The 14,620-nt window shown below is 38.7% G+C and overlaps 1 protein-coding gene across 2 annotated transcripts; it reads left to right on the forward strand.

Annotated features, from left to right (window-relative positions):
* The first annotated feature begins 11,757 nt into the window (after window positions 1-11,757).
* On the forward strand, window positions 11,758-13,825 carry LOC6740731 (protein CNPPD1). Of its 2 annotated transcripts, XM_039291440.2 has the most exons (4): window positions 11,758-11,917; window positions 11,972-12,265; window positions 12,625-12,747; window positions 12,798-13,825. In XM_039291440.2, exons 1-4 carry the CDS (start codon window positions 11,882-11,884, stop codon window positions 13,479-13,481), a joined length of 1,137 nt encoding a protein of 378 aa, XP_039147374.1. In that variant the 5' UTR covers window positions 11,758-11,881; the 3' UTR covers window positions 13,482-13,825. The 2 variants fall into 2 exon arrangements, with proteins under 2 accessions (XP_039147374.1, XP_016025968.1); XM_016172067.3 differs by having other exon boundaries at window positions 11,794-12,265.
* The last annotated feature ends 795 nt before the right edge of the window (window positions 13,826-14,620 follow it).

Consider the following 14,620-nt stretch of genomic DNA (forward strand, 5'->3'; position numbering starts at 1 on the left):
AAGGCGTATTATTTGTATATCCGCTCCCTCCATTTCATATTCAGATTCACTGGCGCCCCTAGCGGATAAAATCATGATAAGTAAGTACCACCAAAGACACTAGAATAACAAGATGCGTAACGGCCATACATTCGTTTGGCACTATGCAGCCACTTTTTTGGTGAAGGCCAAATTTGCTCTCTTTCCGCTCGCTCACGCTGAGAGCGTAAGAAATCTAATAATAGAATTTGCTTGCTTGTGTGAGTAAAAACAAGAGACGAGAATGCGTATATGTTGCGTGTTGTGCTAGAAGACGATTTTCGGGCCGAAATCAATTCTGATCGAAGAAACGAATTTACATATTTGGAGTTGTGGCCAATTTCGTAGCGATATGATGAAATAAAATAAAAATTCCCTGACTATTATAATTTTAAAATTTTTTAAATTCGTTTGTTAAAATCGCCGCTCGAATTAGCTACCGTTTACATATTTATATTTTATTTTTATTTTATTTATATTATAAATAAATAAATATGAAATAAATATTTCATAAAAATAATAATTATTTTTTAATTTCATAAAAAAATAATAATTTTATTCATAAATAATAAAAATAATATTTCATAATAATAATTCATAAAAAATAATAATACGTAGTAGAAAAAAATGAATAAAATAAATAAAAATATGAAAACAGTTCGTTGCAAAAGTCATATCGTCAGGCACGAAGTGCGGACACAAGCACTCAACAATCATTGCCTTATTAATTTTTCTCACGCCGCAAGCTGAAAACCCTAATGACAAGTATTCTAATATAAAGTCATTTTCGAAATTTATTTTGTGATGTACATAGATTCGGCTATTACTATTTCTAAGCTTTATTTAAATAATAATAACGTTAAGGCAAGACAAAACAAGAATTTTTCGCATGGAGCCAATTAATCAAAAATAATATAGATTTAAAGTCAACGAACTTCTAAGGTGAAGGGCATATTTTGTCAAATTTACAATGCATGAGCACACGTATGCACACATACAGTTGTATGCTATCACTGTATGCGTAGAAAAGAGCTGTTTGCTGTAGCGCTCGCTCTCCGTCTCTCTCGAACAAAAACTCAAGAGAGCCTGGAGCCACCTCTAGAGCCACGGCCAAAAAATCGCGTGCCAAAAATTTGTATGGCCGTTACGCATCTTGTTATTCTAGTGTCTTTGGTACCACCATTCGATTCCTAAATTCAGTGAAAAGTGGAAAGTGATATATGTATATATATAGTGACGTATTTGCGCCACCGAAACCGGACAATCCATTATTTGGAGGAACTAAAAATAATAAGGCACTTAATTGATTTCCGTACTGTATGTCTGCGCAGTATGCGTTTTAATAAACATTTCTTTGGCAACAGCACTTAGCTGTTCTTGTAAACAAATCCTAAAGCCTGACCTAAGAAGCATTGGGATGCGCAGCTGTCATTGCCTACAATGGTCACGCAACCAAATATTAAGATTCTTTAAACATAGTTCTTAAGATATAATCCATTTGTTGATCTCCTATTTTATTTTTTTATTTAGTTTCAGCAAAAGACGAGAAACAGTGCTATTTTTTTATCGCCTAAATTTGGAGGTTTTTTTTTTGTTTTACCAATTATTTTTAAAATATCCATTAGATCTGTTACCAATTTTATTATTTCGATTGAAAATCATTGTAGTATTTAAGATTAGTGAAAAAAATGATGAAAAAATTTCAGAATATAGAGAAGAGCTGGGGCAAACACGAAATGTGCTTATGGTGCTATTATTGTTACCGCAACTGTATAAAAAAAAGTGTAAACGGTGTATAAATATAATGTACTAGCTAACACTATTAATTAATTGTATTGTCTTAAGAACAAGCGATAGTGTGATCAAGATCGAGGCGTTTTTTATAAACATATTTCCAACGATATGCATCAGGAAGGAAGCGTTTCCGGTCATATACAGTATATGTAATCTTTTTTTTTTATATGCGTTGCTTTGTTTATTGAAGCTTCTCATTATGAGACTAACAATAAGTTTACAAATCTTAAAAAGTACATACCTAACAGTCACTATTGCAACTGATATGAGTTTGTGTGGCCCTAATAATTATTGTTGGGTTGGCATATCATTACGACGAAGACGGGTTCGGCTAGATATATATATATATCTATAACCTGCTCAATTTGAACATTTGTCTTACGTTGCATATACTGTACAGTTTTTTTGGGGTTAAGGCCATGGGCTGCTGCAACAAGGACAGACTCCAAAAGTTTGGTGGTGCTTTCTATGTCAGCCTTATTGATGGTTCTTGGGTTCAATGTGCGAACTTACGAATTTCTTGTATTTTAGCCAGTTAGTTCTATTGGATGTCAATCGACAGGGTGAATCCGGAATCTGAGTTTTCAGATCCGGACATTGAAGATAATTAATGAGCACTGTCGAGTGATCAGGAGATAGGTCTGGGAGGGATTCGGCGCTTATATGATTATGTGAGATGTTTCCTGTAACAGCAAAGTCAGTCAAGTCTTGTATCTTTCTACGGTCCGTTGGCCAATATGTAGGTGTGCCCGGAGAGGCGCAACTAAGCTTGCTGCTCACTTTAATAATTGTATTGTACAATTGTTTTCCCTTAGGGGTTGAAAGACGAGATCCCCAGTGCGTATGCTTAGCATTGTAGTCACCAGCAGCTATGAAACGATCCCCTAGTGTGTTGAAAAAATCCAAAAATTGGTTTTCGGGTATCGTAAAGCGAGGTGGGCAGTATACAGCAGCCAGTGTTATTTGTCCGTTACCCAGCTGTATATTTAAAGATGTTGCCTGTAAGTAGTTTGTCGCAAAGTCGTTGCGGAAAGTATGTTTTATACTTTTTTTTTATACTGTTTTTTTACTCCAGTGGCTCTATGTGCTTTACCATCAGGGTGGTTGGTGCCGTAGAATATATAACCATTTATTTGAAACTTGTACTTGTTTGTAAGATGTGTTTCAGAAAGGAATAGATCCTGATTACGCATAAGATTTTTCATGGTTGTTCTCATAAATGTCATGAATTCGGTCATGCTTTGTTGCAAGTTAAAGATCATTGTTTCAATATTGCCTTGTGGCTGTCCTGTTGACTGATCAGCATTTACCTTGTTTTGTTCAGCGAGTTGGAATAGAGTTGTAGGATTTGTAGATGCAAGACCTGATTTAAGCGCACTTGCAAATGTTATGTTCCTGTTGGTCAGACTGTTTAAGTGGACATCAGGTTTTTGTTTTGAGGGTATAATTGTGCTCGGCGGGCTTTGCCCACGCATGGCAACCTCTGTAGTTTGCTGTGTGGTTTCCTCCGCAGTTACTTAACTTTTTCATACTGGAGTCAGCTTTGTTTGATGGGCAGTTAACAGAGCTGTGAAGCTCACCACAGTGCGAGTACTTTGCGCTTATGCGGCTCTTCAACAGAGATTCTACGGTGTAAGAGATGTTGCAGCCTATAAATGGGGTGACTCTCGTTTTTCTTCCATGCCCAAGTGTCTGGTTCAAGTTCGACCTTGAAAAGATCTTGTGACTTTTTATCTATTTTAAATATGTTGGTAACTGATTTCGGTTTAAAACCTTGTTCTATTAGGGCTCCTGATATTTCCTCAGGATTTGATTTAGGCCCTTAATAACTATTTGAAGTCCCTTGCTTCTTTTTAGCTGGTACGTATAAAAGTTTTTCTTGGCATCGTTGACCTATGTGGTAAGCGCTCTGAAGTTTACTTCCGTTTTGACTTGCACTTTTGTTTCATGAATGTTGCCCTTGTTTCATGAATGTCAGGGGTATTATGTGGAAACTGTCTTTCCCAATAAGGTCCATTATTGGCGTGGCTTTGAACAGAATTCCTAAGGGGAAACAGCTCATCACTGCCCGCTTTGTCAATCCTGTTGGTTTCCTCAGCACAGCAACTCGACTCCATATCTTCATAATGCCGGCTACGGTTGTAACTGCTTATGTTGTTGTCATCAGCATTTCCGCCAGCAGAGCGGACTGCTTCTCGTTTTTCCAGCAAGGTCAACAGGGCGGGCAGGTTTGACATGCCGAAGAACTGGGTTGTACAGGATGCGGCAGAATAATTTCCAATTTCAATGAAAACTATAGTAGGCATCGGGAAATATTTATTTATTTATATGATATCTAAAGTTTTTCTTTATATTTTTTTGAAGATGACATCTGATAGGTGACGTCCCCCATTCTCCATACAATGCGTAAACCAATTTCTGGCGTTTGTCGTGACTCTTGTTTGCATAGCAGGTGTTATGTTGGCAATTTCTTCTTCGTTGTTGGTTTTCAAATCATTTCAAAAAACCACATAAAAAAAAATTACAAGGGGACAGATCGGGAGACCTTGCCGGCCATTCCAAATCGCCTTTAATTGAGATAAGGCGCTCTGGAAAGTCTTCCTTTAAAACGCCCATCTATGCTCTTGACGTGTGTGCTGTTGCACCGTCTTATTGGAACCAAGTGCCCCCCAAATCCAACAGATGCGCGTTGCGCGCAGAACGCCGTGGGGATCGCAATATAGACGCTCTCACTGCTTCAATGTTCTCAGGTGATCTAACGGGTCGAGGGACTCAAGTTCTTCGTTTTGTCGCACTTGCAGTTTGCCTGAATGTAGTGACCCATGTAACAATTGATTTGCGGTCTGGGACAGGAGCCATCGTACTTATTCAAAAGAGTACCCTCTTGCTCAAACGCAGGAAATTGAAACCGAAAAGCAAGTACAGGAAATGCTTAATCACGGATTAATTAGGGAAAGTACCCAAAAAAAAACTGATGCTTCTGGTAAAATCAAGTATAGAGTAGAGTAATTGGTTATAGAAAACTCAATGAAATAACTATTCCCGAAAGATATCCGATACCAAACATGGACGAAATTCTTGGAAAATTAGGAAAACGACGATATTTAACAACTATTGATCTGGCAAAAGGATTTCATCAAATAGAAATGGACCAAGATTCAATATTCAAAACGGCATTTTATACCAAAAGCGTTCATTACGAATACCTTCGAATGCCATTTGGTCATAGAAATGCACCCGCTACATTTCAAAGGTGCATGAAAACTATCCTTTGACAGTTGCTTAACAAACACTGTTTAGTCAGTTAACAAGATGCGTAACTGCCATACACATTGCTTTTCCACTATGCAGCCACTTTCTGTCCGCTCGCTTACGCTGAGAGCGTAAGAAATTTAAAATATAGAATTTGCTTGCTTGTGTGCGTAGTTGCGCCAGGAGACGATTTTCGGGCCGAAATCAAAGTTTTCAATTTTGAAAACTATTATAATTTTAAAGTTTTTTAATGTTAGTGTGTTAAAATCGCCACTCGAATCAGCTTCCATTTACATATTTATAATCGGTACCCAGGAAACAGCACGGAGAGGCCATTGCTAATGTAATGGGCTCCTGTATTTATATGTCCTTCGAGTTTATTTTCAGTCCATATCGCAATTACTGTTTGCGCTTATAATTTCCGTACTTTACTATTGCAACAAAACGACAAATTACAAAGGAGATTTTCTTAAAAAGAAGTCATTACATAGAGAAAAATATATTTCATAAAAATAATACGTTGCAGAAAATAAAAATTTATAAAATTAATAAAAATATGAAAACTGTTTATTGCAAAAATCATATCTTGAGGCACGAAGTGCGGACATAAGCACTCAACAATCAGTTTTCACACGTCGCAAGCTGATTACTCTTATAACAAATATTCTAATATAAAGTCATTTATAAAATTATTTTGTCATATTATGTACATTGATTCGGCTATTACTATTTCTAAGCTATATTTAAATAGTAATAACGTTAAGGCAATGCAAAATAAGAATTCCATGGTAGCAATTGATAAAAAATAATATACATTTTATATATATTCCCCGTGTCTTCGAACTGCTCGATGGCAGGTCAATTCCTTTGGGAGTGGAAGTCGTTGTTCTGCCTTTTGGACTAGCGGACTTGGATGCTGGCTTAGCGCGAGCGGGAAGCGGAGAGTGTGGGTTTAATTTTGGAACTCGCATTCTCGTAATTTTGTCGGATGCGATGCAACGTACGTTGCCTCCTGTTACAGGTGAAGCAACTGAGTGTACTCGTGGAGACAACCGGTTATTGTTTCCTCTCGTGAAACAATTAAGGCATAGCTGCTTATATCTGATGGAGGCGGAACGCGATTCAACTGACATTTGGAGAAAGCGCGGGCATGGGCATGATGGTTGTTCTTGGAGCACATCCGTTAGTGCTGACCTTTGTCTCGAAGAATTGAAGTTTTTCTGAATTGCCTGAATCGGTTTCACATTCTCGATGGCCTCCTATGTCCGATACCTTTCGCTCAGGAAGGTGTTAATTTGTTGCCTAGATGGGATTTCGGATTTGGACGTTAAGGACTGTTCCCATTAGAAAAGGGTCAGCTTTGGCAGTTTGCTCACGCACAGGAAAATGAACGGAGCTAATCGATGAGCTTCAACAAACATTTGGGAAAATTGTCAATGAACTCGAAGAACTTGATTGGGATGAAATCGAATGTAACTTGGCTGAGAAGTTTGATGACATACTCGTAACGCTGAAATCCTCTCTCTCTCCCATTCAACTTTTGATGACGGCATTACTTCGCATGAAGTAGCAGCAGTGAACACCAGCAGTGTTCACTTAGGAATAGTACACCGTCGCTGTCCCCTATTGACCTTCCAAGATTCGCTGGAGGCTATACTAACTTGGTCAACTTGGGTCCACACACCACTAAGCTGCCCCAATCCCAAATCCCATTCTAGCCCATCAGCAGCAATCGGTTCAACAAGGAGAAGTTCAGCGACCACCACCGCAACAGGCATCCCACGGCAGCGTTCCATCTCCAGGAGTGCCTTAAGAAGGACCCGGTGGAATTGTTAAGCCACTGCCCCCGCTGGATACATTTCTTCAGAAATGCCCGGAGGTGGAGCGCAGCTGGTGAAGAAGGAGAAGACACCCGATGGATCCATGGCGCATCTTTAGTGGTCCCGTTTAAGAGGCTACTGCAAAGTTTTGTCCCGACACGGTTCATCATGCGTTGGAATAGTGAGGAGCGTGCCTTTGCCTTTGAGGCCTACTTTTCGGTTATTAAAACACAGCGTGCATTTCGGAATCGCTTTAATTTAGCCGCGATGGCTCCTGTCCCAGACCGCAAATCAATTGTTACATGGGTCACTACATTCAGGCAAACTGCAAGTGCGACAAAACGAAGAACTTGAGTCCCTCGACCCGTTAGATCACCTGAGAACATTGAAGCAGTGAGAGCGTCTATATTGCGATCCCCACGGCGTTCTGCGCGCAACGCGCATCTGTTGGATTTGGGGGGCACTTGGTTCCAATAAGACGGTGCAACAGCACACACGTCAAGAGCATAGATGGGCGTTTTAAAGGAAGACTTTCCAGAGCGCCTTATCTCAATTAAAGGCGATTTGGAATGGCCGGCAAGGTCTCCCGATCTGTCCCCTTGTAATTTTTTTTTATGTGGTTTTTTGAAATGATTTGAAAACCAACAACGAAGAAGAAATTGCCAACATAACACCTGCTATGCAAACAAGAGTCACGACAAACGCCAGAAATTGGTTTACGCATTGTATGGAGAATGGGGGACGTCACCTATCAGATGTCATCTTCAAAAAAATATAAAGAAAAACTTTAGATATCATATAAATAAATAAATATTTCCCGATGCCTACTATAGTTTTCATTGAAATTGGAAATTATTCTGCCGCATCCTGTACAACCCAGTTCTTCGGCATGTCAAACCTGCCCGCCCTGTTGACCTTGCTGGAAAAACGAGAAGCAGTCCGCTCTGCTGGCGGAAATGCTGATGACAACAACATAAGCAGTTACAACCGTAGCCGGCATTATGAAGATATGGAGTCGAGTTGCTGTGCTGAGGAAACCAACAGGATTGACAAAGCGGGCAGTGATGAGCTGTTTCCCCTTAGGAATTCTGTTCAAAGCCACGCCAATAATGGACCTTATTGGGAAAGACAGTTTCCACATAATACCCCTGACATTCATGAAACAAGGGCAACATTCATGAAACAAAAGTGCAAGTCAAAACGGAAGTAAACTTCAGAGCGCTTACCACATAGGTCAACGATGCCAAGAAAAACTTTTATACGTACCAGCTAAAAAGAAGCAAGGGACTTCAAATAGTTATTAAGGGCCTAAATCAAATCCTGAGGAAATATCAGGAGCCCTAATAGAACAAGGTTTTAAACCGAAATCAGTTACCAACATATTTAAAATAGATAAAAAGTCACAAGATCTTTTCAAGGTCGAACTTGAACCAGACACTTGGGCATGGAAGAAAAACGAGAGTCACCCCATTTATAGGCTGCAACATCTCTTACACCGTAGAATCTCTGTTGAAGAGCCGCATAAGCGCAAAGTACTCGCACTGTGGTGAGCTTCACAGCTCTGTTAACTGCCCATCAAACAAAGCTGACTCCAGTATGAAAAAGTTAAGTAACTGCGGAGGAAACCACACAGCAAACTACAGAGGTTGCCATGCGTGGGCAAAGCCCGCCGAGCACAATTATACCCTCAAAACAAAAACCTGATGTCCACTTAAACAGTCTGACCAACAGGAACATAACATTTGCAAGTGCGCTTAAATCAGGTCTTGCATCTACAAATCCTACAACTCTATTCCAACTCGCTGAACAAAACAAGGTAAATGCTGATCAGTCAACAGGACAGCCACAAGGCAATATTGAAACAATGATCTTTAACTTGCAACAAAGCATGACCGAATTCATGACATTTATGAGAACAACCATGAAAAATCTTATGCGTAATCAGGATCTATTCCTTTCTGAAACACATCTTACAAACAAGTACAAGTTTCAAATAAATGGTTATATATTCTACGGCACCAACCACCCTGATGGTAAAGCACATAGAGCCACTGGAGTAAAAAAACAGTATAAAAAAAAAGTATAAAACATACTTTCCGCAACGACTTTGCGACAAACTACTTACAGGCAACATCTTTAAATATACAGCTGGGTAACGGACAAATAACACTGGCTGCTGTATACTGCCCACCTCGCTTTACGATACCCGAAAACCAATTTTTGGATTTTTTCAACACACTAGGGGATCGTTTCATAGCTGCTGGTGACTACAATGCTAAGCATACGCACTGGGGATCTCGTCTTTCAACCCCTAAGGGAAAACAATTGTACAATACAATTATTAAAGTGAGCAGCAAGCTTAGTTGCGCCTCTCCGGGCACACCTACATATTGGCCAACGGACCGTAGAAAGATACAAGACTTGACTGACTTTGCTGTTACAGGAAACATCTCACATAATCATATAAGCGCCGAATCCCTCCCAGACCTATCTCCTGATCACTCGACAGTGCTCATTAATTATCTTCAATGTCCGGATCTGAAAACTCAGATTCCGGATTCACCCTGTCGATTGACATCCAATAGAACTAACTGGCTAAAATACAAGAAATTCGTAAGTTCGCACATTGAACCCAAGAACCATCAATAAGGCTGACATAGAAAGCACCACCAAACTTTTGGAGTCTGCCCTTGTTGCAGCAGCCCATGGCCTTAACCCCAAAAAAACTGTACAGTATATGCAACGTAAGACAAATGTTCAAATTGAGCAGGTTATAGATATATATATATATATCTAGCCGAACCCGTCTTCGTCGTAATGATATGCCAACCCAACAATAATTATTAGGGCCACACAAACTCATATCAGTTGCAATAGTGACTGTTAGGTATGTACTTTTTAAGATTTGTAAACTTATTGTTAGTCTCATAATGAGAAGCTTCAATAAACAAAGCAACGCATATAAAAAAAAAAAAGATTACATATACTGTATATGACCGGAAACGCTTCCTTCCTGATGCATATCGTTGGAAATATGTTTATAAAAAACGCCTCGATCTTGATCACACTATCGCTTGTTCTTAAGACAATACAATTAATTAATAGTGTTAGCTAGTACATTATATTTATACACCGTTTACACTTTTTTTTATACAGTTGCGGTAACAATAATAGCACCATAAGCACATTTCGTGTTTGCCCCAGCTCTTCTCTATATTCTGAAATTTTTTCATCATTTTTTTCACTAATCTTAAATACTACAATGATTTTCAATCAAAATAATAAAATTGGTAACAGATCTAATGGATATTTTAAAAATAATTGGTAAAACAAAAAAAAAACCTCCAAATTTAGGCGATAAAAAAATAGCACTGTTTCTCGTATTTTGCTGAAACTAAATAAAAAAATAAAATAGGAGATCAACAAATGGATTATATCTTAAGAACTATGTTTAAAGAATCTTAATATTTGGTTGCGTGACCATTGTAGGCAATGACAGCTGCGCATCCCCTTGGCATGGAGTCCACCAAGTCCTGGTACCGTTTTTCAGGAATTTTGCTCCATGAATCCTTGATCCTCGATCCCCCATGAATCCAAAGTTCCTCGATATTGTTGGGTTTGCCTTCAGAAACCTTTTTTTCACGTCCGCACAAAGTTTTTCGATTGGATTCAAGTCGGGTGACTGAGCAGGCCATTTCATTACTCGGATCGATTTCTGCTCAAACCACTTTCGAGCCTTCTTCCTCGTGTGTTTTGAGTCGTTATCCTGTTGAAATGTCCAAAAAAATCGGCATTTCATCCTCGGCATATGGCGCCATCACATTTTCCGGGATATCTGTGTAAATGTGCTGATCCATGATGCCTTGAATCATATAAATCGGATCTACTCCATAGTATGAAAAGCACGCCCATAACATGATGTTTGTTTCCCACCAAAAAACAAAATTTTGCTCTCATCTGACCACAAAATGTGGCGCCACTTCTCCACAGGCCAGTCATTGCTTATCTTGGCATATCCGATTCGCTTTGCCACATGCTTCACAGTCAAAAGCGGGACTTTTCTGGGACTGCACACATTAAGGTTGTTTTGTCTTAAGTATTTGCAAACTTCTTCAGTTCCGTCGCCGGCTTAAAAGGCTCCTTCTTGCTTTGCCGAACCAAGCGCTTGATCTCCACGTTGGACATTAAGGGGTTTCTTCCACGTGTTTCGTTATTTTCGACAAACAGCAATGCATTGCGGATCATATTGCTTGAAAAACCAACAAACCGTCCCATTTTAGCGTAGGTTTTACCTTCAGAGATCATGTTTTTAATCAAATTCCTTATTTCGACGGTAAAATGCTTTCCCCGACCCATAACTAGAGAATTTTTGGTCTTCTTTCGAAAAAAATTCAATTGAAACCTTTAATGCAACTCCTTTTTTCAAAATTTGTCGAAAAAAAACCCAAAGCAATCACTCCTATTAATTTTATTCAGCAAAAACGTGGTCAGTGCTATTTTTGTTACCGCCTCATTTAGCGCCATTTTGCAGAAAGTGCCCAAAAACAAAAAGAACCGTTACATTGAGAGACTAAAAATTTCTTGCTTAGAGAGAAAACATATGGTACTTATTATTCATGCAATCGGACTTAAAAAAAAAAAAACATTCAATACCTTTTTTTAGGAAATCAACTTTCCACCTGCAGTAGTGCTATTATTTTAACCGCAGCTATATATATACACAGTTCACAAAGCAAAAAATCTAAATCGGTCTATTTGACATATCCTTTTTTAGTTTTTACTGCGTTTGGTAACGCTTGATGTGTACATCACCATCCAAAAATTTTATTAACTAAAAAAAAGTATCTCCTTTTTCATCGTTTCTAAAAACCTCTGCATGTTAACGCCGGCAGCTTGACGAAGATTTTGAAAGTGATTAAAAATTTATTAAATCGTTATCGGCTCTTTTATAGGACTAAATAATCTTATTTTCGCATATTTCAGTTATTAATATAGAAATGGGGCGATTTAAGTTATGTGCTTCGCCGAGAAAGGTATTTAAAAATGTTCCACGAATGTATGTATTTACAAATTTTGTAAATTTTCAGGTTATGAAGTACGAAGACTTTATAAAACGCATTCGAAAAAGCCTCTACTATGGCGTTGGAACACCAGACACTGAAATGTCGGTCTCCTTACCCTTTGCGGAGTACGCTGCAGATTTGTTTTCGGAGACTCACCGCGGGCATTCTTTGCATCGCCTAAGTTGCGTATCTGCTGCACAAGTACATGCCACGCCTTGCTCTTTAATTATGGCATTAATATACCTCGATCGCTTAAACGACATCAACTCGGGCTATAGCAGCAGAATTACACCACACCAGCTGTTTGTTGTGTCACTAGTAAGTACGCATTTAACTCCTGTAACTTGCAAACTAAAATAAATAACAATATGTACACACCGTACATTTTATATATTTATTTAAACATAAAAAAATACACGTAGATGCCGAAACAAATTTCTCTGTTAGTTTCGCTGTCGGCTGAATGAAACTGGCGATGAATTTGACCAGAAATAAATTGTTGAATTTGACAGCGGCACTCACGGTGTCTGTACGTGCACTCAGTCAACAAGAAGTTTTAACGTGACTACCATGGCTTGAATCCGCTTTAATATCCCTAAATACATATGTGTCATCCATAATACATAGGTGCTTGTCTGCTTTAAAGATAATAATGGCAATAATTAAAATCTTTACAGATGATTTCCACAAAATTCTACGCGGGCCACGACGAACGGTTCTATCTGGAAGACTGGGCCAGTGACGCTAGTATGACGGAAGATAGGCTCAAGGCAGTCGAGCTCGAGTTTCTTTCCGCTATGGTAAACTTTACAATGTCTTAAATACAAAAATAAATTACGTTTTTTTCTAGGGTTGGAATATATACATTTCCAATGAGCTTTTCTTCAATAAGTTAAGAAACGTTGAACGTTCTTTGGCTGAACAGCAGGGACTGCGTAGAGGGTGGCTCACTTACAGTGAGCTCGTGCATTTGCTGCCTAGCCTTGGATGGACGAAATTCCTCGTAAACAGCCTGTCTGTACTATCTCTAAGCTATGCAGCAAGTATTATAACGTTAGCCGGAGCTTTTTTTATTGCCAGCCAAGTTCCCGGCACGTTATGGCATCGGAATGTGGAAACTGCCTCAGACTTCACCATGACAATTAGCAGTCAGGTATCTGTTTCGAATGGATTAGAGTCCACACCTTTCATTAATGTCCAAGTATCTTCATTTTTACGTAAAACGAGTAACATAAAAGTTGAATTGATGAATCTTGAGAAGCCAAGCTGCGCCGAGGCAAGACTGAATAAAATTGAATATGAGTATCCGCGCCATCAACCAGTACCTACGCTATCATTCATAAGCACCTGTCCACAACTTGATTTATTGTATGCTCAAGATGGAACAAGGAATTGGCTTAATATTAAATCGCCTAGCACCAACTATAAAAACAACAGAAACCTTACAATAACAGTTAGAACCGTACAACTAGAAGAGCAAAAGGCTGAAAATGTTTCCGTTATTTGGCAAACCAACACCGAAGCAATGCAGTAATTGGTTTAACCGCAAAACGAATGATCTATAATATATATATATATATATAATATCAATATAATAATATTGATAATAAAATAACCAAGCGTACAAGTAACATAACATACATAACAGTAATACGAAACTGACTGCTTTCATTTCTTCACGGAACTAATGTTCGCTGGCTTAACCAAACTGTTATGAAAACTATAATAGCACATTATTATATTTGCCCTAGAGGTGGATACTTTTGAAAACTTCCTATTGTTAAGCTGAAATGGACGAAATAAGTTAGATTGTTCTATATTATATTAAAATAAAATGTGTATGTTGCTCTATAAGGAAATATATGTTAAGGAACAAAATTATGGCCATCGAACTTTTAGTTTTCCCGAACTTTCGACCACTAAGAGCGTTTTTCCGAGATACGTAAGTTCGATTTATGCACACATACAAGCAGTAAGGAGGTCGTTGATTGGTTTTACGATGAGCGCGAACTCAGGCAGGAAACGCCGGTACCATGACGTATATTTTTATTGTCTTAGCTGACGGACTGACGATGGTGGTTCTTTTTGGGATATGGTTGCAAGAATTGATATTTTTCTGGGCTTATCCTCAGGTTTCCGTTCTTCAAGCGGCGGAAGTTTTATCTGAAGTTTCTTTTGTGTTCAACTAGGGTGCGCCCAATTACGATGATATCATCTTGGTAAGCAAGACATGTGGTCCACATCAGGTCTAATCACCCGGACCCAGTGGCCGAAGCATTGTGAAATCGGAACGGCATAACTTGCCATTGGAATACGCCTTTTCCTGGAACCGTGAATGCCGTGAACCCTCGATTTGCTTCTTACAAAAGTATTTGCCACTACTCATCCCTGAAGTCTATGCCGCTTAGAAAGCGCTCCTCCCATAGAGGGTCGATAATATAATTTATCCGTGGTATTAGATATATATCTATTATGGATTTTTCATTTCTCTCCCTGAAGGCCACACACAGTCGGCTCTGCCGTGTATCGTACAGCTCGATTTGAGGAAATAAATATAATTAAAAAAAAGTATAATAAGTATAAATACTAGTAAGATCTAACTTTGTATTGATTGCTTTAAAAGCAGCGGACAGTCAAGATTACAGATGTTTAGCTATTGAGCTTTTTCAATAG

Source organism: Drosophila simulans, chromosome 2R (assembly GCF_016746395.2).
Source record: "Drosophila simulans strain w501 chromosome 2R, Prin_Dsim_3.1, whole genome shotgun sequence".
NCBI lineage: Eukaryota > Metazoa > Arthropoda > Insecta > Diptera > Drosophilidae > Drosophila > Drosophila simulans.

What these genes read in the sequence shown, in the direction of transcription:
- LOC6740731 (XM_016172067.3), top strand. Translation starts at nt 11,882, where the DNA reads ATGGGGCGATTTAAGTTATGTGCTTCGCCGAGAAAGGTATTTAAAAAT. An exon ending in AGCTGTTTGTTGTGTCACTA is followed by an intron (nt 12,266 to 12,624) that starts GTAAGTACGCAT and finishes AAATCTTTACAG; the next exon opens with ATGATTTCCACAAAATTCTA. An exon ending in TCGAGTTTCTTTCCGCTATG is followed by an intron (nt 12,748 to 12,797) that starts GTAAACTTTACA and finishes GTTTTTTTCTAG; the next exon opens with GGTTGGAATATATACATTTC.